Source organism: Crinia signifera, chromosome 4 (assembly GCF_055691185.1).
Source record: "Crinia signifera chromosome 4, ASM5569118v1, whole genome shotgun sequence".
NCBI lineage: Eukaryota > Metazoa > Chordata > Amphibia > Anura > Myobatrachidae > Crinia > Crinia signifera.
Genome location: NC_139220.1, coordinates 182,011,371 through 182,033,588, shown reverse-complemented (window position 1 = coordinate 182,033,588; position 22,218 = coordinate 182,011,371). Strand labels below are relative to the sequence as shown.

General features: G+C 42.9%; 1 protein-coding gene across 2 annotated transcripts in view; it reads right to left on the bottom strand.

Annotated features, from left to right (window-relative positions):
• Positions 1-22,218, bottom strand: part of FRMD4A (FERM domain containing 4A) — a 432,053-nt gene that overhangs the window by 312,138 nt on the left and 97,697 nt on the right. Inside the window, exon 1 of one of the 2 annotated variants that reach the window (XM_083183112.1) lies at positions 12,287-12,603. The exons of the other annotated variant lie outside the window; for it this stretch is intronic. Within the exon in view, the coding sequence (XP_083039238.1) occupies positions 12,287-12,352 (66 nt within the window). The 5' untranslated portion in view covers positions 12,353-12,603. Of the gene's footprint in view, positions 1-12,286; positions 12,604-22,218 lie in introns of those variants that run through there. 2 annotated transcript variants of the gene reach the window in all.

The following is a 22,218-nucleotide window of genomic DNA, read 5'->3' as shown; positions in this document are numbered from 1 at the left end:
ATTCAATCTTTTGCCTCACATAGTCATTAACCACTAGGGTTAATTTCTCTTTCAGGTTTCTTGTTCTTATTCTTTTTTTTCTCTCTTTGTGTGTTTTTTTCCGGTTATAGGGAAGAGGTGTACTTAGTTAAGAAAGTATACAGGGAGGGGGGTATGGGTTTTTCTAAATGTTTAGTTTTAGTTTTATGGCTTACTACAGCCAAATGTTTTGTTTCTGTTGAAAATGATGTACATGTATGCTACCTGCTCTATCGATACTGTTATACTGCATCGCTTGCACTCTTGTGGTCCTATGCACATGCCCCACCACACAATAGATGACGACCTCAAACAACATCAAACTCATCACCTGGAACGTTAGGGGCCTCAATGATAGGATTAAACGAGCACTAGTGTTACGACAGCTCAAAACATACGGTCCCGATGTAATATGTCTACAGGAGACACACCTGGAAGGGGCTAAGGTCCTGGCCCTCAAAAAACCATGGGTGGGGTGGGCTTACCACTCCACTTACACCTCTGCATCAAGGGGAGTGTCCATACTTATACGCAGGTCCGTCCCGTTTCAGGTAGAACAGGTGCAGATTGACCCATTGGGTAGATACGTTTTCCTGAAATGTAGAATACACTCCTTCTCGATACTGCTGATGGCGGTATATATCCCACCCCCCTACTCACACGACGTGCTAAAGAAGGCCGCGGAGTTAATGGCAGTCTACCCCGACACACCCACTATTATTCAGGGAGACTTTAATAATGTCATGGACTACACAATAGATAGACGCACGACCACTGGGGACACACATAGACGGGGTAACGGACAATTCCGGGCGATGGTGGAGGGCATGGGCGTGTGTGATGCTTGGCGTCATAAACACCCGGACACACGGCAGTTCTCATGCTTTTCAGCGACCCACACCGCCTTCTCCAGATTAGACATGGCCCTGCTTACACCGGACCTGCTACCCAGAATCAGACTAATACAGTACGAGACCAGGGGGATTTCGGACCACTCCCCCTTGTCGCTCACGCTGGACGTGGGAGGCTTGAGGGGACAGATTCACTGGAAGCTCAATCCTTTCTGGCTCACCAGACTGGGTGAAGGGCGGGACCTAGAAAATTCCTGGCAGGAGTTCTTTGAGACTAACAGGGGATCGGCACCGCCTTCTGTAGTGTGGGATGCATTTAAATCCTTTTTAAGGGGCACCATTATACAATCCATTTCCACCCTTAAAAAATCATACAAACAACAGGAAAGGACTCTAGAGGCCTCCTGCCGTTCACTCGAGCTTGCCTATCTGGAGGATGGTATTGAAGCGTCCAGAGAGGCTTGGCTTGGGGCCCAAAAAGAGTGGACTAATTGCCTTAAAGATAAGACCTGCACTAGACTGCTCTTTAATAAAAATAACCAATACCTCACGGGGGACAGGCCTGGCAGCTTCATGGCAAGGTTGGCCAGGGCTGATAACCTCACCAACACTATATCCGAACTGATAGACAATAGCGGAACCAAATATGATAACACGCCAGACATAGCACAACAATTCCAGACATACTATGATCAACTTTACGGCACCAAATTACATCACACGGATAGAGAAATTGAGGAATACTTAACCCACATACCCATGCCCACATTGTCAACTGAGGCGAGAAACACCCTTGATTCTCCCCTTAGGGTGGATGAAATAGAGGCAGCAATCAGGTCATTCCCGAGTAATAAAGCCCCGGGTTTAGATGGCATCCCCCTGGAGCTATATAAAAAACACATTACCTTTTATGCGCCCAGATTGCTCGAAACCTTTAACGGGATATTTGAGTCTGGCTCTCTTCCACGCTCCATGTCGGAAGCACTCATTATTGTGTTACTGAAGCCTGATAAGGACCCGCGCAGAGTAGAATCCTATAGACCCATATCCCTCCTCACCACAGATATCAAAATACTGGCGAAAGTCCTGGCCATGAGACTCAACTCGGTCATTACCCAGCTTGTGCATAGCGACCAAACTGGGTTCATGCCGGGCAAATCCACCCTTATAAACCTTCGCAGATTATTCACCCTTCTGCAACTTCCCCGCGGGGACGCCCCGACATCCATTGTGGTATCCTTAGATGCTGCAAAAGCGTTTGACTCGGTGGAGTGGGCGTTCCTGTGGGGAACTATGTCCAAATTTGGCATCGGCCCGGGTTTCATCAGATGGGTACGGCTACTATACTCCTCACCAAGCGCCAGGGTTTCGGCCAACGGGTATATATCCCCCTCATTCTCGCTATTTAGAGGCACCAGACAGGGCTGCCCCCTTTCTCCCGCCCTGTTTGCCCTGGCGGTGGAGCCTTTGGCGTGCCTCCTGAGACACAGTCAGGCAGTTAAGGGATTTGAAACAGGATCCCAGACGGACAAAATAGCACTGTACGCGGACGACATACTCTTGTTCGTCTCTGACTATGTAAATACTATGCCCATAGTTCTGGACATCGTCGACACATTCGGTAAATACTCTGGTTTACTGATCAACTGGGACAAATCGTGCATCATGCCCCATAGTGGCACATGCCCGCTGGATACGCCCATCCCCCTTCCACTCAAATGGGTAGATAAATTCAAATATTTGGGGATTTGGATATCCAATAAACCCGCCGACTACATAGCACATAACATCCAGCCCCAGATAGAATATCTACAGACCAGGGTAGCAGTGTGGGGGAAACTGCCCCTAACGGTGACAGGTAGAATTGGTCTCATCAAAATGGTCGCACAGCCTAAAGTCCTATATGCCCTACAGCACTCCCCAATCTACATTCCTCAATATGTATTCAAGAAAATAGATGGAATCCTGTCCTCCATTATATGGTCCTCAAAGAGGGTTAGGATTAGCCTCAACACACTAACCCGCACAAAAGACATGGGGGGCATGGCGGTGCCGAACTTCCGCTTTTACTACCTGGCGGCGCAGCTTTCCCACATACACTCCTGGGTGGGGGGGGCCCTGCCTGCGCAGATGGTCTCCACCCTGGCTCCGGGACTTACACCCCTGCAATTGCTTCTCTCGGGCAATGCTGCACTTGTCAAATTGCCACTGGCTAAACAGGCCATTCAGGTTTGGAAAAGAGCAAATGATATCATGCGAGCTACAGGGTGGGACCCGGACACTCCACTAGATGGCACATTAGGACTTAAAGAGTTGAACGGAAAACAACTTAGGAAAGTTTGGGGACGATACGAAATAAATTCCATAGGACAACTGTACACTGACGGTGTATTTAACTCTTTCCAACAACTACAAGCCGCCAACGCAATACCCAACACATACTTCTTCCGGTACTTACAGCTACGACACGCATGCGGTGCCCAATTTCCCCAGGGCCAACCCAACATACAAGTATCCCCTGTTAAGTCCCTACTGCAATCCTTGAGAGACTCAAGGTTAATATCAAATATATACTCCTCAATACTCACCTTACACCACAACAATGCACTTCCCGGTCTTAGGGCGCACTGGGAGGAGGACCTGGGCCCACTGGCCTCTGAGACATGGGAGCTGGCCCTGGCTAGCCCACGCGTAGCAACCTCCTGTGCACGCTACCAACAAATCCAACTGTATATACTACACAGGGTCTACCTCACCCCGACCCGTCTACTCAGGATGGGGGGGGAGGGCTGATTCCAGATGTCCTAAGTGTGCCCACCCGGAGGCCAATTATTGGCATTTAATCTGGACATGTCCTGTGATACAGACCTTTTGGCAGAAGGTAATTCACACTATAGCAGCCACTGGAATACCTCTGGACACACTCACACCTGTGACATGCCTACTGGCCGCTGTTGGTGAGGACACGCTTGATAGAGACGCCATGGGCTACATAAACATCCTGTGTACCCTGGCCAAAGTGTGCATAGCCCGGGCGTGGCTGGCACCTAGTGGGCCAATATACGAGGCGTGGGTGACACTCACCAATGAAACGGTGTGTCATGAGCGATTTGTATACATGTCTAGACACTCAGAACCCAAATATCTGAGAATATGGGATAGATGGTTATCCTCCCCACATTATGTCAGATCATAGTTGGATCATGGCCTACTAAATTTCCTACTAGCCGGGCAGTGGATGGGAGCTAATAGACACAACAGCATAAAGAGATGAAACCGAGCAATTAAATACACTTGGTGCGCAGACACAGATATCACCCAAAGAAGCGCCCGCATGTTTCTCCAACTGTGATGGGGCAAAGAGAAACCTATACGAAAAACTTTAAACTCTGACCACAAGCTAGATGCAAAGCTTTTATTTTGAGGGTAGATACAGCCATATCTTGTTCGAACTACATGTTGTTTATTGAATAAAATTGATATATCATTTGGTATAACAGTTGTAACAGATAAAGTTATAGCAGGAATGTTGACTGCTTATCAGAGGTGAGACTGCAGAGACTTGGCACTGTTCATGCATATACCCGCTCTATTCCCCGGTCCTCCTTGTTGCCTCTGTCAATGATTAGATGTTCTCTTTTTTGTCTTTTGTTTTGATATGTATGTAAAAGAAAACAAAATGTCAATAAAAAGTATTGAATTTAAAAAAAAAGAACTGTTTCCACACATCTCAGTGTCCTAAAAATTGTTGACACAATATCGACGGTATCTATAACAAACTCTGGATATAATTACCTCATGGAGGCCGCCTATCAATGGAATCATTAGTTAGGTCTTATAATCGATCAATGATTAGCAACTAATGTGTGTATTTGTTGTTTTAAATATTAAGTGTTACTGGCCAGTGCAATATTTGTGTATAATAAAAAATTTTAAATCTTTTTTCTTTTACATACATTGTTTCCAGCGCGTGTTTATATATCTCTTTTTTTCTCTGTTGATGTGTTTCTGGGCTTATTCATGTAATGTGCTTTACAGGTGGTTCCATATAATTGCATCTCGCCATAGTTATCACTTATAAAAAATGCATGGAAATGACACTCACAATTCCATTTTCCATGTGGACCTACCGTGTTTCCCCGATAATAAGACCTACCCCGAAAATAAGCCCTACCCTTATTTCTAGTCAACGGTTGAAAATAAGCCCTACCCCGAAATAAGCCCTACCGAAAACCCCATTTTCCTGAGTGCCTGTGCTAAACTACCAGTACGATGCCTCCAGCTCCGCCCCCGCTATCCCCCCCACCCTGCATGAAATGGATGCTGCTGCGGTAACAGCCCTGGTACCGCTGAAGCCTCCCAGTCCCAGGGATGCATTGCGCATGTCAGTGACATCATCGCATACCATCCAAGCTGTGTCTTACAAGCAGGAGCGGAGTGACAGCGGCGGCAGAAAGGCTGAAAAAATGTGGAAGGAAAACGAAGTTGTGCTGAAATTATAAGGTGAGGGGCAGGACTGAGGGTTATAATATGGATGTTAATAAAAGCAGGACTGAGGGGCATTAAAATAAGACCTATCCCGAAAATAAGCCCTATGGGTGTTGTTTGGACCAAAAAAAAAACAATTAGACAGTGTCTTATTATCGGGGAAACACGGTATTGCTTGTGTTGACCTTTCAACCCTATTGACCTAAGGCATGTTGACCTTTTTTTCATGTGTCAACCTATGGCCTATCGGCCAATATTGGTCAACCTATTGACTGTCGACCTTCTTACTGTCTACCCTATGACCCATACCCATATACACTGGCAGTGATAATAATGTCTGAGGTATGCTCGATGCATTCTGCTCTCATCTGATTCTCATCCCCATAGCTCTATTATATGCACCAATTGGCTCTGTTTATTTAGTTTCCATTTTAAGGAAAATCTGCATCATGAAAACTACATGCATATTTCTTTTTTGTGCCTGACGCTTTTCCTGGTCTCAATTAATTACAGATGTTTTGTAGAAAGCCTGGGAAAGCCTTCATCGTCTGGGCCCAGTCACTATTTGAGTCACAAATATCACAAATAAAGAAAACTGAAGTGTTTCCATATGTAGCAGTGTCAGAGACTAATGGGCTGATTTATTGTGTAGGTGACTGAGAAAGGGTTTTTGGCTTTCTTTCACCACTAGCATATTTACTGAAGAACAAGTGCATGCACACATCCTCTAACACAGTGGTCACCAAACGTAATTGGGGTGCAAGCTACTCAAGAAACATTAAAACTCCTGAAGAGTTATTAAATAAATAAAATGTAAAAGATCTGGTAGTTAGTTTCTCAAGTGGTCTGCGTATATGACTGACCGCCAGCCCTTGGCCCACCAGCGTGGAGGCTCCTCTCTGGATCCCCTCCTTATCCCACAGTGTCTCCCGTTTACCTTTCCGCTTAACTCCACTATGGAGTGTCATCTGTGCTTCTGTCTCCTGCTGGTGGTGTTGATATTTGTAGGTCGATGTCGCAGCCACCTGTCGGTTCTGGGACACTGGGATCATTCCTTCTAATTGCCGCAGTAGTACTGCAGCTACAGTGGGTAAGCAAACCAAATTATGAGCTCAAAGCCAAAAGTTTAGACTGCGCTGGGTTAGCGGTATGCGAAAGTTGCTGCTGAGATCCTGAGGTATACTCTATAACAGCCTATGGTCACAAACATATAAACAAAACTTATGTAATATGTGTGTTTGTATATGTATGTGTTTTTAGGCCACACTCCATTACTGTCAGCTCCCTGATTACTATGGCGCCTCACTCAGCTGACGATTGTGGTAACGAGGTCAGCCGGGCAGAATTCAAAGCAGTGACAGCCGGGCAGAGAGAGCGGTGAGCTGTCTGGCTGCATTCAGACAGAGCAGGTCCAGGGCCATTTTGAAATCTCTTTATTGCATTTGCCTGTTCTACATGAAACACATGACACATACGAGTTTTGTAATGATGCAGGTTAGATAAACTAACAGTAAATGTATAATAACCCCTTTTCTACTGACCTAAAAAATCCAAGGTTTATGCACATGAACGCGGACCAACCCGGGATATTTGTCAGTGGAAATGATGACAAGGTAAAAATTTCTTCCCAGAATTTGGGCAGGGTGTTTAGCTGGTAAAACAAGTGGTAAAAAGCTGTGGAAACAGCTCTTACCCATGTTTTTTTGACCTGGGCAAGGGAGGCTGGCCATTTTGCAGACTCTTCCCACTAGCCAGCCAGCCGCCCGCCAGTCCCCGCTTGCTGCCCGGCTGACAGCCACCCATTTCAGTGGATAAATCTGGGAAAACAGGGCAGTGGAAACAGGGATATGGGTAGGGAGCCCCACTAAAATCCAGGTACAAAATCCTATGTGCGACTCAGGATTTTGGTGGCAAAGCGGTATAAATGGGATGAATGTTACACAGGGTGTTTCATGGAAACTTCTAGTCATTCCTGTATTACTAATTGTATGTAATTGCACTTACATTTGTAGTTTGGTAATATTTTCTGCAGGAAAAGACAATGTTTGACAACTGCTGTTTATTCCGGTCTTGAATATTTATCTATATATATATACAATTCTGGGGAATGCTAGTTCTTTAAAGACTTCCAAAGAAGACTACAGCAGAGTAAAACTAATCAGAAATGTCACAGATGATGCTCAGACTTCTATATCATCACAAGGACGCTGGGGCTGCCGGCGGAGCGCTGTCCTAATCACCAGCATGGCAGCAGCTGCGCTGATCCACTCTACATTGTACAGCAGATAAATATGGGCCATATAATGTATACAGTATCTTATTTGCAGCAAACAAGAATGATTTAGTACCATTTTTGGTACATTATATGCAGGGGTGCTTAATGGTATGCTGAAACTATAACCTGTTTCTTTAATATAAACATTATTATAGTATTTATATATATCTATTTATTATAAATATAAGCAACAGTCTAAAAATGTAATATCTAGCTCTAGATTTATTTATTGAAATGCAATGTAGAATATGTACTGTAGAAAGCCTTTTTCCTTGATATCGGACAAGATAAATTATTTAGCCCTGTTGACCTTGAATTTATCACTGAAATATGCTTTGCGCAGTTATTAAAAGATACATATTTGTTTTATCAACATCAAGCTGTGACACAGAGTTTTTTAAACGTGCTATTTTCCAGGGGGTGGACGGCTTTCTATAGCATGACTATATTGAAAGCTGTCCACCCCGTCGCTCATCTGCTGGTAATATCAACAGATGAATGGCGGTGGCCAGCGATGATGCGGGAGCGCGCATTACCGCTCACCGGTCATCGCTGGACCATGCACACTGTGCGGCTTTTGAGCTGAAAGCCGCTCAAAAGGCTAAAACGGAACTGCTTTCAGCTCAAAATCGCCCATTGTGTATGGACCTTTATAAAGCAAGGGCAATCCATGCTTAAAGTAGATCATTCAACAAAATATAATCATATATAATTTTATTACTATAGAAAATGTGTCATTTTTTGCATTGTTTTTTTACAGTTTTTCTTCAGTATGTTATAAAGTGCATTATTATTATTAAATGTAATTAGTGGCATCACAAGGAGGGTGCGGGCTTCACGCAGGGTGACACCAAACTGCTGAGTCCTCCTGAGTGACAGTAGCTGAGTGCTGCACAGTAACATTACATTGTGCATCTTCAGGACCACCGGAATGACGAAAACAGGGTTCCAGACCTAGACTCCACGCCCCCTATCCATGAGACCACACCCTTTTTGTTGCCCCACAAGTAGGGATGCCACTACATGTACTACACGATAATCGATCCTCGATCTGAGGAAGCCGCTGATACTGGAAAAGGAGGCGGGGAAACGCTCCGTTAATCGCTCCATTAAAGGTTTATTTGCTACCAACTATCTGGAATACAAGGAGGCTCTCTTAAGGCACCTGGATACAAAACAAAGGAGCAATTTTCATCTTGCTCCCCCAGCTTGCTAAAACAGCATTGTGCAGCTGAAAACCAAATTTATATGACTCGGGTTTTTGCAAAATGAACAGGACCTAATGCTGCTTTCAGACCGCATAACTGGCTTTGACCCTGTATTTGAAAATGTTTCCAAAAACGGGTCTGCCAGGTAAAACCCCTTTCACACCGCATCTCTTAAACGGTATATTACCGTTTAAGTGGCGATTTTTTACACTGGCAGACCTGTTTTTGGAAGCTTTCCAAATACAGGGTCAAAGCCAGTGCGGTCTTCAGCGCACCCCCCCCCCCCCGCGGGTTAACACACACACAACCGCCCCCCCCCCCCCACGGGTTAACACACACACACAACCCGCCCCCCCCCAATGTGTTTAAGGAAACCCCCCCGCGGGTTAACACACACAATCCACCCCCCCCCCATGTGTTTAAGGACCCCCCCCCTCTGCAGCCGGTACCTCCTGCGATGCGGCGCGTTGAGGATCCCGGCAGTATGGACGGATGCATTGCACTTGTAAAAAAAAGTGTATTTCGGAAAATGGCTGCCCCATAGGAAAACCTGTTTAAAAAACCTGTCTTTCGTATGGGGCAGCCATTTTCCGAAAGTCACTTTTCATATAAGAATGCATCCGTCCATAAGTGCAATGCATCCGTCCATACGGCCAGAATCCTCAACGCGTCGCAGGAGGTACCACGGGGGGGGGGGGGGGGGGGGTTTGTTAGCCCTGAGGAGGTGGGGGGTATGTTAACCCGCGCGCGGCGGGGGGGGGATGTTAACCGGCGCGCGCGGGGGGGGGCGAAGCGGGGGTGAAGCGCAGTGAATATTTAATGAGCACTCATTAAATATTCACTGCGCTGGGTCCGCTCATTGGCTGGGTCACAAATACCGTTTTAGACCCAATTTTGATGCCAAAATACCGGGTCTGAAACGGGTAGGATCCTCCATTTTAACCGTTTTAAAAAAACCTGCTTTTTTTAAACGGTAAAGTGGTTGTGCACCTTTCAGACCGCACAGATTACTGTTTTAAAACGGTTAAAAATCGTCTAAATACTGGTTTTTAAGTGCTGTCTGAAAGGGGCATTAGAGAGGGACCGAACTTTTGTCTGGCCAGACATACCAGGACTGGTAACGTTATTACCAGTTACATTTTTTTATTTTTATTTTTTCACTGTTTCCTAACAACTACTAACCTGCATGTTTTCCACTAAGGAAAAAGATACGGATTATTTACACCTACTGCAAGGCACTTTAATAACTTAACTCAGCTGCAAATTGTGAAATTTAGATTTTTATGCTATACTGTATATCTTTTTATGGTACTAATTATTTTATTATTTTTCATTTTAATTGTTCACCGGCCAGTGATTTGTTTATAGACAATTAATCTAATTATATATAAAATAGTCCCTAGCGCAGTTTTTATATGTTGTCTGTCATTTTACTACACTATAAGTATAACTATCGGTGATGCCATTTGGTAAGGCTAGTGATACCCAACGCATATGTGCATACCTCCCAACTTTCTTAATAGCAGAATAAGCGAGCGCCCGTAAAGGGGGCGTGGTCTATGCAAATGAGGGGAGAATTCCCAACTGCCCCCCTCACAGCGGGACACTGACGGCCGCGGGAGGGACGCTGGAATGTCCCCAAAAATCGGGATGTTCCCGCATTTAGCGGGACAGTTGGGAGGTATGTATGTGCCAATGCCAGGCTAGATGTGGGTCCAAAGTAATAGGAAAAAGATAAATGAGCTGTAATTAACATTGGTTTCCAAACATACCACTTTGTTTTCTTGGGATGCGGTCACTAGGTCTACAAGCATTCTCCTTGTCGACCTAATGACCATGTCGACCATATGTATGTTGCCCTTTTTCACCTGTTGACCTAATGACTGTCGACCTATAGTGGTCTACCTATTGACTGTCACCCTAAATTCTGCATACCCTATGACCCATACCTGTTTCCTTGCTTCTTGTTGTAACTTTTATTTATTAGTATATTTCACCATTAATTGCCAGATGTACTAAGCTTGAAAAGTGATAAAATGGAGAGTGATAAACCACCAATCAGCTCTTACCTGCCATGTCACAGGCTGTGTTTGAAAAATGACAGGTAGGATCTGATTGGTTGGTTTTTTATCACTCTCCATTTTATCATTTTTCAAGGCTTTGTACATCTCGCCCTAAGTAATCACTTTAAAGTTCAAAAAAATAGTACTTTTAACTGAGACTTTACATAACAACAAAATCTTATTTTCATTCTAATAAACAAAGAGAACTACTGTAGTTGTAGGAAGCTGCCCTCGCTGCTACTGCTGTATATACAGACATGTGGCGGCAGCAGCAGGAGGCAGAGAGCTGCCTCTCTAATCATAGTCATTTTCCCTCCTTGGTTCCTGCTCCTAGTGAATTTGATGTTATTGATCTGACAAATAGTATATGGAGCATGGTCAGTGATAATATTCCCAGCATCCTGACTACCCATGCATGGGTTACCTTCTGTTCCAGTTACCCGTAGTTCTCTGACCTCATGGCGTCACGTAATGTTTCTCTGCAAATTATGTTCTGCTCCCTCTGATAAAAAGGTATTCCAAGTAAAAGACTGCTCCCGGAAAACTGCAACACATTTGTGTTATCATTGAGTTCTCTTAAAGCCGCATTAGACTAAAGGCTCATACACACTGGGCGACTTTCAGCTCAAAGCCGCCCAGTGTGTATGCCCCAGCGATGAGCGGTGATCGCTGATCGCGCTCTCGCATCATCGCCGGGAAAGCTGCTCATCTGCTGGTTATACCAGCAGATGAGTGGCGTTGAGGACGGCTTTGCATAGCTCAGCGCTATGCAAAGCCGTCCTCTCCACTTCGTCGGCGCCGGGCAGGGGGAAAGACACTCAGTGTGTATGCACTGAGCGGCTTTCCCCGCATCGATGATTGACATCATCGCTGTCCATACACGCTGGGCATAGTCGCCCAGTGTGTATGGACCTTAAATTCTGAGCTACCACTATTTCTCAATGAGTTTTAAGAAACGATTTTGCTGTCTATGAAAAAAATGATTTGCTTAGCACAACCATGACATTTATTCTTCAGTCATTCGCTCGCTGATTAATGGTACATTTTCACTGAATTTGTTTTCCTGAATTAAAAATAAATAAACTGATTTGAAATATAAAAATAGATATTGATGAATTACTGCAAGATATACTATTAGCAGTGTTAAATTAACCTTGGAGAATGACAAAGTGGAGAGAAAAACACTACAAAACCTATCAATCCCTATTTGTTATTTTTCAAACAGCATATGACATGACAGTTAGGAGCTGACAGGCTGTACTTTATCTTTTTTTCATTCATCTCTCTCCATGGTTTAGTACAACCCCCACAGTATGTAAAGTAAATCACAGGTAGTATATTTGTGATATTGATCATTTTAAGGAAAAGGAAAATATCACTTACAAACATATCCATCAGCAGGTGCTCCAGAGTCACCTCCATGTCTTCCAGTTTAGCAGCCAGAGTCATGTTTGTGATGCCAGTAGATGTAAGCTGTAGTATCGCCTTCACTGACTTAATCAGTGTATATCCAGACGGTTTGTCCACGTTTAAGAAGCTGTTGTATCCTCAATAAGATGAATTCGAAGTTTCGGAGGAACATAGGAAGTGCCGCTGTAATTTGAAGTAAGTTCTAGATTTCCTTTAGACAGCATCAGTGACTTGTTTGTAACGAGTTTCTGTTTGTATTGTGCTGTTATGCTGCTCCCAGTTATTGTTCCAAGTTTAGCTAGGGATGGTTATGAGTGCGTGCATTGCAGCTGGACAGCGACACAGCTGGGAATACAGACTGGAACAGAATGAGACACACTCCTCTGTGACTGATACTTATATCTTTCCATTTTTTGACTCTGTCCTGCTTTTACTGCTCGGTCCTGACCTTTCATTAATGTCTGTGCACACTGGAAAGTATTGTGGGACCAGCCAGAATTGGGCTGTGATCAATGCTAGGCCAATTCACATAGTTACATCATGAATGATCCTTTGTGTTGTGACTGAAATTTCCTTGTAAAGCCACTGACAGAAAAGAGAATGGTGTTTTAGATAAGGGAAATTTACACCCTCATTTTTCCCTAGTTGTATTATTAGATTAGAATTCAAAATTCCCAAAATAGGCTGTGATTCCCTTAAATGCATCAAAGCAAGCCCTGGTCTCCAGCGTACTGAATAAGTTCATTCACGCAATGAGGTCCTGGTACAGCATGTGCCTTATTTTTGATGTGCAGATGGAGAGGAAAACAAGTGACAGCATTACAGTGTGTACAATGCATCCAGTGCTTACTACAGAGGAGGCCTACTAATATTGCGTATGTCTTCTTCATGTTATGAACTAGTGTTTATAGATGCCAGATAAATAATGAGTAGAATCTGATTGGTCACTATGGGCACATCTCAACTTCTAATTCCAGTGCTTTAGTAAATATACCCCAAAGAGTGATTTTGTATAATTTACAGAAAAATGCACATTCCAAACAAAGTCAAAATATAAACCCCCCTCTTTTTGTAAACCCTCTCCATCTAATAAAATGGGAAGATGTCGCAGAGCAGGAAGGCAAAGGAGGCAAAATGTAATTACTGCAATATCCAGCTGCACAGATCCCTGAGAATTACAGTAACGGTGTGTACACACGGTGCGATCCGGCATCGGAGGGAGGGACAGTGGGGAGACGGGTGTCATGCTGCGTTGAGCAGCATGGCCCTCGATCCAACATAGTACAAATAGACTGTGCTACATTAGGATCAGATGTGGGCAAACTTGCTATCGATTTGACCATATAGTCAAAATGGATATCCTAAATTGCACCGTGTGTACACAGCATAAGGGAGCCCAACCGTGCCTGTCTCCCTATGCATCTCTATCGTTTGCAAGGCAAAATTGGCAATGTTGGCATTTGCAAGGTGCCAACAGTCCAAAGCACTTTGTGAACATTCCCAATAATTGAATCCTCCTCAGTCTCTCTGGTTCTATGCAGTAAATATAAACAAAGTTCAATCAATCTAATAACCCTGTTCGGCAGATTATATAGCTTTAATACCTGAGTCTATAAAGACTGAGATGGAAGCCAGAAACAAGCCAGACACAATCCATCCCTCATGTGAGATGGGTAGGGAGCCGCCGCTGTAAATGTACCACATTTTATATACATTTAACATAATATCATCTTAGCAATCGTATGGTTTAAAGAGTCCTGATTTTGGTTACCTGCATTCCAACCCACCATACAAAGAGATTCTCAATTATAAATATGTTGTGCTCAGTATGGAGGAATTTTACCTGCTAATTGACTATTCTAAATTTGATATTGGAAGAATGACAATTACAAGAAGAAATAATAGATTATTGATAACAGAATATCCACATGATTTCCTAAGATGCCCGCCCTTTGCTATAACAATGTGGGCAATAAGCCAGCAGGACCAATCCCTGCCACATTTAGAACAGCTCATCATGTTTATAGGAACAGTAGTGGAGTAACCTTTAAGGGTGCAAGAATGGCAATGCAGACGTGTCTATCATCAAAAGTAGGACTGTTCTGTCACAATCTAATTAATGTTTATTAGATATTAATCAGAAAAGCGGTACTTGTGTAGTTTCAGTCGCCAGCATGGGCGCCGTGCTACTTCCGGGTGAACGTTTGCCACGAAATATGTCCAAAAAAGTAACTTAACTCCATGCCAACATGGATAGTTCATACCTCCACTATCCATGTTGGCATGGAGTTAATTTTAAATAGCGTGGCGAGCGTAGCGAACCACAGAGCCCGCAGCAATACTACTTTATTTACTACTACACAGTCATCTTCTGAATATTCAGTCTTGTATTGGGTAACCATTGTGCCTCCTTAAACGTTACAGATGCCCTAGGTTAACACATGTAGCTCTCCTTGTAATGCTGTTAAACCCATTTGTATATGCGCTCAGGGACTCTCCAGACATACTGCCCTATGGCTTTAGGTTGCCCAGCTGGCGCTGTAACACAATGTACATAAAATAATGGCTCCATCAGTAAGTTACAGTGGCACAGCCATCTGGCGGTCACCTTAAACACTTTAACCAAAACAGTACATAAGGACAAGTGATAGCTAACAAGCATGGAATAAATTAGGCCTGCATCTTATTTCTCATCTGTCACCTGAAACCCCCCCTCCAAAATCCCGGCACTCTAGGCTATTGGTTAATCAGGTGCTGAGTAACTACAGTCAACAACAGCCAACAAAGTAAACTACTGTCCAACTATGGTATTTCAGAGACTATTAATGTGAGCAAATATCCTTTAGCATGCCATGGTACACCAGTAGTATTTTGTGTGTGTACTTTTGTGGAGTTCTTGGTTATGCGCAGGCAGTATTTTCCCAGCAGCATCAATCTCATGCAGCCTAAGAGAGCCACTCAATGGCAGCACACAGAGTTATAACACATTTCATAAAAATGAATGCAACTGGTGAGCCATTCAATACCCAGAATGTGGCACATCATATAACAGTGACGTTAATGCAGAAGAGGGAGACAGTGGTGGAGTCAGAGTAATAGTAGGGTGTGGTTGCAGATTACAAATACAGTGTTAGATACTGGTGGGCATATTAGTGGGAATTTCTACTTGTGGCCAAGATAACAGTCACTGCTACTGGTGGCCAAATTCATGTGTATTGCTACTATTAGGCATGTTGGTGGGTATAACTAACAATAGGCATGTTTGTTTGGAAGCAGACTATAAGCTTTAACTAAGCAGGAGCACAACAGTTTACTAATCATTGCCTTTAAGTGGGATTTCTTTATGGACATGGTAATGAGATTTATTGCTGATGGACATATCACTGGCATGGTTTCAAGATCACATGTCTTGGAGTAGAGTTCCTGCTGATGGACATATCACTCTCATGGTTTCCAGAGCACGTGTCATGGAGTAGAGTTCCTGCTGATGGACATATCACTGGCATGGTTTTGAAATCCATATCATGGAGTAGAGTTCCTGCTGATGGTCATATCACTGGCATGGTTTCCAGATCACATGTCTTGGAGTACAGTTCATGCTGATGGACATATTACTGGCATGGTTTCCAGATCACGTGTCTTGGGGTAGAGTTCCTGCTGATGGCCATATCACTGGCACGGTTGCCAGAGCATGTGTCATGGAGTAGAGTTCCTGCTGATGGACATATCACTGGCATGGTTTCCAGAGCATGTGTCATGGAGTAGAGTTCCTGCTGATGGACATATCACTGGCATGGTTTCCAGAGCACGTGTCATGGAGTAGAGTTCCTGCTGATGGACATATCACTTGCATGGTTTCTAGATCACATGTCTTGGAGTAGAGTTCCTGCTGATGGACATATCACTGGCATGGTTTCCAAAGCACGTGTCTTGGAGTAGAGTTCCTGCTGATGGACATATCGCTGGCATGGATTCCAGAGCACGTGTCTTGGAGTAGAGTTCCTGCTGATGGACATATCGCTGGCATGGTTTCCAAAGCACGTGTCTTGGAGTAGAGTTCCTGCTGATGGACATATCGCTGGCATGGATTCCAGAGCACGTGTCTTGGAGTAGAGTTCCTGCTGATCCTCCCTAATATATTATGGACATTATTATGTCTAATGCCGTGGCATGGTTTACTTTATAATTAGCAACACAACTGTACTTGTACATTGCAATTAAAACTTAAATTTGTTAAATTGTAAATACATGTGTTAAATTATTTCTCTTACAATGCTATATGCCAATACACATAAAAGCTGTAACTGGGGTTTGCTCACTATGCAGAAGACATACAGTAGCAGATGTAAAAAAGCAATGTTTGATAAACCAATATTCTTATGCTTGTCTCAACAAGCTTAATAATATTACTCTATAATGTCGTATGTATGTCATTACACAAGATAATTGTGTCTGTAACTGTACCACCCAAGAGCAGACGAGACACAATTATATAGACCATCCGAAGACTCTGCATAATAGCAGTATTTCTTACACTGGGTGAATGACTGATACTACCAATCATGTTTTATATTGCTCATAAAGATCCTTTCATTTGCTAGATTCACTTGGGAAAATAAATGTCTTGTTCACTCTATATTTCACATTTGTTCCTTTATGTGACCAGTGGTATCAGAGACACCAATGCAACAGATGGATACATAAACTTACAGAAAAATAACTGCCGCATTCATTTTTTTTTCCACTGGAATGAAAAAACAATAGCACAGTCTAATGAAGGCTTCTTTCAAGCAACAAGAAGGATAGGTTCTAAATGGTGAATTCTGAAAAAAAGATATATTTACTTATTTTTTGGGGAGCAACTATTATACCTCTCAACTGTACCGATTTTGGTGAGACAGTCCCGTTTTACAAGGGCCTGTCCTGCTGTCCCACCCACAGGCTACAGTATCCAGTACTGGGGTGGAGGGTGAAGTTGGGAGACCCTCTCTCACTTGCTGCTCTGCTTAGAAGAGCAGTGGTGAATAGCTGCTGTGCTCATTCGCACAGCATCTAGTCGCCAGGAGAGAGGGAAAGGGTCATGCCAACAGCTCAAAGAGCCCCCATTATGCTCCTACAATAATGAAAATATTGGTATGGCTCATGACCACTGCACTTCCCATGAGGCCATACCACATAATTTCGTCAGCGCACATTCGCTGCATGGGAATGTTCCTCCTGCGGCCAACACAACGTTGAGAGGTATGGACTAGTTATTTAAAATTCACTTGGGTCTCATTACTTAAACTCCCAAATTATGGAGATGATCAAATTGCTGTTTGTACACAGTTTTTTTGCAGGCTGTCAGTAGTTCCACCTCTGGGCCATCCAAAGCTCTGCCCCAAGACATACTAGGCTGTGCCCTCTAGGTCGTCTTAAGTTCTGCCTCTGGGTTGCTCAAATGTGGCACCCCATTAAGTTGATGGAGCCATGCAGGGCTGCATATTACTGTATATATGTTATAAATAAATCTATAAACAAACTGTTGGGACACTAAAGTTCATACTGTAGATAAACACATTTATCCTTCATAGACAGGAAATAAAGGGGTGGAGTGATACAGAGCAGTGTGTGAGTGGTCTGTCACTGAGGAGATGGGTGGAGGCATTTAGTTTCGGGGTGATTGGTACTTTCAGGGGAACTTCTGTGGGAGCAGGCAAGCGGAGTGGAGCTACATTGAAGCAGCATCATGTCAGGAGCCTATCGCGCTGCTTACCAGTGTGGAAGAGCTGATGCCTAAATGTATCTGCAGAAGGCAACTGAGACATTCAATGAGAGTTTGGCACCAGTACATGTAAAGAGCCAGCTGCAGTTGTTTGGTCTTTTATTAAAACTAATATTGGGTTTTTTCTGTTCTGTTCTGTTTTACTTTTAATTATATTTGTATTTAGTTACTATGTATATCTACATTTATTTATTTATTTATTTATTATCTTCTATTTCTATCAATTGGTCTATTGTGTGATATATATAAAAAATATGAGAAGATAAAATTTGCTATAATTGCACTTATCAGAAGTATAAATCTATGTATATACTTGTCCTCCCTGCTTTTTCCCCCCTTTTTTTCCCCCTTTCTTCTTATATAAAGTGCAAACCAAAAATACAAATAGATATGAAAATGCTAACAATGAATTTAATTGAAAAAAAGAAAAATATAAATAAAAATAAATATTTTTGAAGAGACAGGATGGGACTCGAACCTGTCTCCCATTGTGATGGCTGGTTCCCAGTCGGAGTCTCTACTATGGAGCCACGCCAGCTCCATATTTAAATGAGTGCCAATAGATCTATTTATTCTTGGTCTAAATACTCTCCTAAATTGTTCGAAGATGCCATGAGAAACTTAATATTGTAAACTATTGTTTTATTGTTATATATATATAGATTTCTATTATATAGATGAGATCTGGAATTACTATTAATTGTATATCTGAGTCCACACAGTTTAATTACAGATACACACACACTTGGACTGCCTGACCCGTAATGAATCTACAGGTGCGGCTCAATTGCTGCTAAAGGCTGATTGGCCAAACTACCTTTTTATACCTGGGCAGGTAACCAACCAAATACCTTCTGATGAAACCGTCAGTACCCGCAGACGGAGAAACGCGTCAAGGATTTACTGCACCCGACTTATTTGATATACCTGGCTGCCTCTGGATAATCCTTTTACCCTTTATACCCTTGTGATTGGACTTTGCTACCCGCAGTACCTTGCCATCGTACCCTGTGTCCTCGACCCAAGTGCCACTCAAAGTGCGTCTTTCTATCAGGACGCCCGGGCTACCATCCATCTCTCGTGACCAGACAGCTCCCAGCGCCAGCCCTTTTCCATCTGGGGCCACGCTGGTCGTCAGCAGCTCACCTCACAGCTTGTTAAGCTCCCAGCGCCAGCCCTCTTCCACCTTGGGGCTACGCTGGTTGTAGCTGACGAGCGGACGCCCGGCTCACACAGTCTGCTCCCGGTGCCGGCTTATCAACATCAGGCTACACCGGTTGAAGCGGACACATTGTGACGAGTGTAAGAACATCGCAAACGGACGGGGACAGCAAGCGGTAATATTTAAGTCTCTACACATGAACTAAGACTCTGTGTTAATGCATTACTAAAACGCTTTAAAGAAAGATATCAGCTGATCTCTATAAAAGGATCCACACTTTAAACAGAGGCAATCTTCCAATACTTACCATTTAATACAAAAGTCGGATGCTTATTCTCTTACCATATATTTTGTATTTGCATATGCATTTTAATCATTGTGTATTTTTATTATAATGTATTGTTTAAATATATTCATTATTTTTTATTGAGTAAAAACAAATAGATCAACACAGTGCGCGCTCTCTTTATTTAATTTAGTTTTTTTCATTTGATTCTAGTAAGGCATTTCAGTCCTTCTAGGTGTTTGGGAGCAGCCTATCAAGCTGTGGACCTCTTTGTATATATATACACCCTTTAAATACCTAAACCTACTGCGCCTGATTTTTTCCATTTAGTGGTTAAAAAAATTTTTTTTTTTTTTTTTCAGCTGCAGTTGTAAGCTGAGGCAAAATTGCTGTCTCGATTCTGGCAGTGCTGAACTACCCCTCCACATTATCCAGGAGCTGGACAAAAAATAAGCTCCACAAACTTCAGCTCCTGGTCTATGTGAACCTTAATCTGGCACTGCATGGATATCATTGTTTACAAATGTAAAGTGCAATGGAATGTTGCTGCACTAGATGTTAATAAACACTAACAACAGTATTCCATGAACATCTAGACTGAGAAGGTGTGATAGGGTTAACCACGGACTCGCAGCAGCCACCTAGAAAACCCTTAGGTTTGAAGTATAAACAAAATGAGTGGTTAGTGGTGAGCTGCAGAGGAAGTCATTATGTTGTCCTCGCTATATAAATATTTAGAAACCACATTCCACAAATAGGAAAAAGGTTGGTCCAGAAACAAATACAGTATATAACCCCCAAAAAATCAAGCATAAATGCTAACACTATACAAAAAAATACATGTATTTGTATAAGTTATTTCCGGCCCAGAAAAAAACTGTATGTTGTGATACTGTCACAGTTTTGCTTAAAATAATTGTGCAAAACAAGAAACAATACAATGCTATAAATGATATTGATAGATGCAGTACAAGAGAATACCACACCTTAGTAAATAAAGCTTTTCCATTCATAGTGTATACCATTATTTAAGAGTTGGGCACTAAAGAGGTAAAAGCCGTATTATATGCCGCCAGCTGTGACACTAAAATAAGTGAAGACATTGGGAAGTAAAGAAACAAATGTGGACTGAATTATTATCGGCTAACTAAATTATTTTGAAAATTCATAAATGTTTTTGTTTCTTTGTACTTCCTGACTATTCTCTGCTGTAGTGTTTATTGGTGGTATCCCTACAGTTGGGGGCCAGATCATGGATAGAGGTGCTGCCAAATAATAAAGTGTCTGAGTCCCACCAACACCGGCACAGTGGAATATGGCACAGTGGTGTCTCTACAGTAGTACTGGGCCGTTTCATGCATTGCTATGGGTTCTGAATGTGAGTGGCGGATCTATTTTTGGCACTCAGTCTGCACTCCCCCATTTTGGCCACCTGGCCCAGCCTGCTGCACTGGGTCTCTGATCTGCGATGACAGAGAGCACTGAGCAGGCTGCCTGCCATGCAATGTTCCCCCTTTAGGCGGGCGGTGGCTGACCTTGACAAACTCAAGCACCAAGGCAGTCATCCACCTTCTATTTTGTCATTTTTAATACTGAATATCGGGTAGCACAGGGAAGATTAAGGTTAATGGCAAATCCACCCCTGATAGGTACAGTTTGTAGCTCTCTCCTTCTATATCCCCTTCACTGGTACTCCGGAGAATTTTCCGGGCTCTTCTCCAATGCCCAGACTGGCAAACCTGGAAAATTCTCATGAGTACCAGGGTCTACACTGCTTAGTGCCGGGCAGCGCAGCTAAGCTGAGTGCTGAGCTCAGCTTCAGATGCTGCCCGGCCCCGCCTCCTTCCCCCCAGCTGTGTGAGACATGACCTTGTCATGTCACGCCATACACAGCCGGGTTTTATCGGGAGCGCTCCCCACTGATTGCTCCCTAAAATAAAAACCCACCACTGAAGGGGTTAAATTGCATACAGTGTTCATTTATAGCTTACATTTTTTTTTCTTTTCATACTATGATTCACTGTCATACTGCATTATAATCAAGCTATGTTTTCTTTTAGTCTTTAGACTGTGGGTACTACTGTATGTACTGTAGCTAATTACATACATAGACATTAAGTATGTGCATATAAACTGGAAGAGGAAATTAAATATTTGCTTCTAACCGTGTTTAGAGAAAATTAGATTCTTATATGCTAATAGATTGCATAGAAGGTTTATTTGAGGCAGCGAAACTTGGATTCTTGCTGTATTTGACCAGTGTATTGGGCCTGAGTCTCCTGCTCTTATCTGTAATCCTTTGTGGAAGGATAGGAACTTCACAGCTGCTGTTTCCATGACACTGCTCTGTTCTTCTCTGCATAATAAGCACTTCAGGTAGAAGAGGATAGCAGGGATGTTAGACAGGTCATGTCTGTGGTAATTTAATCATACTTTTATTATTTCCTACATAAAGGGCAGGCTCATTTAAACACATCAGTTTAAAGTACTTTATATTCTCTAATTGTAAGTATTTAGGTTTGATGTTTATGATCAAGTTAGCGTTTAATCTTTAATATGATTTTTTTTCATATGATCTGTAGCGCTCTTATATTTGTGTGCCTTTATATGAGTACCAACATATGGAAGTAGGCATGGCTGTGACATATTTCCTCCTTTTATAAGAAAAAAAAAAAACACTTCAGGTAGATGAA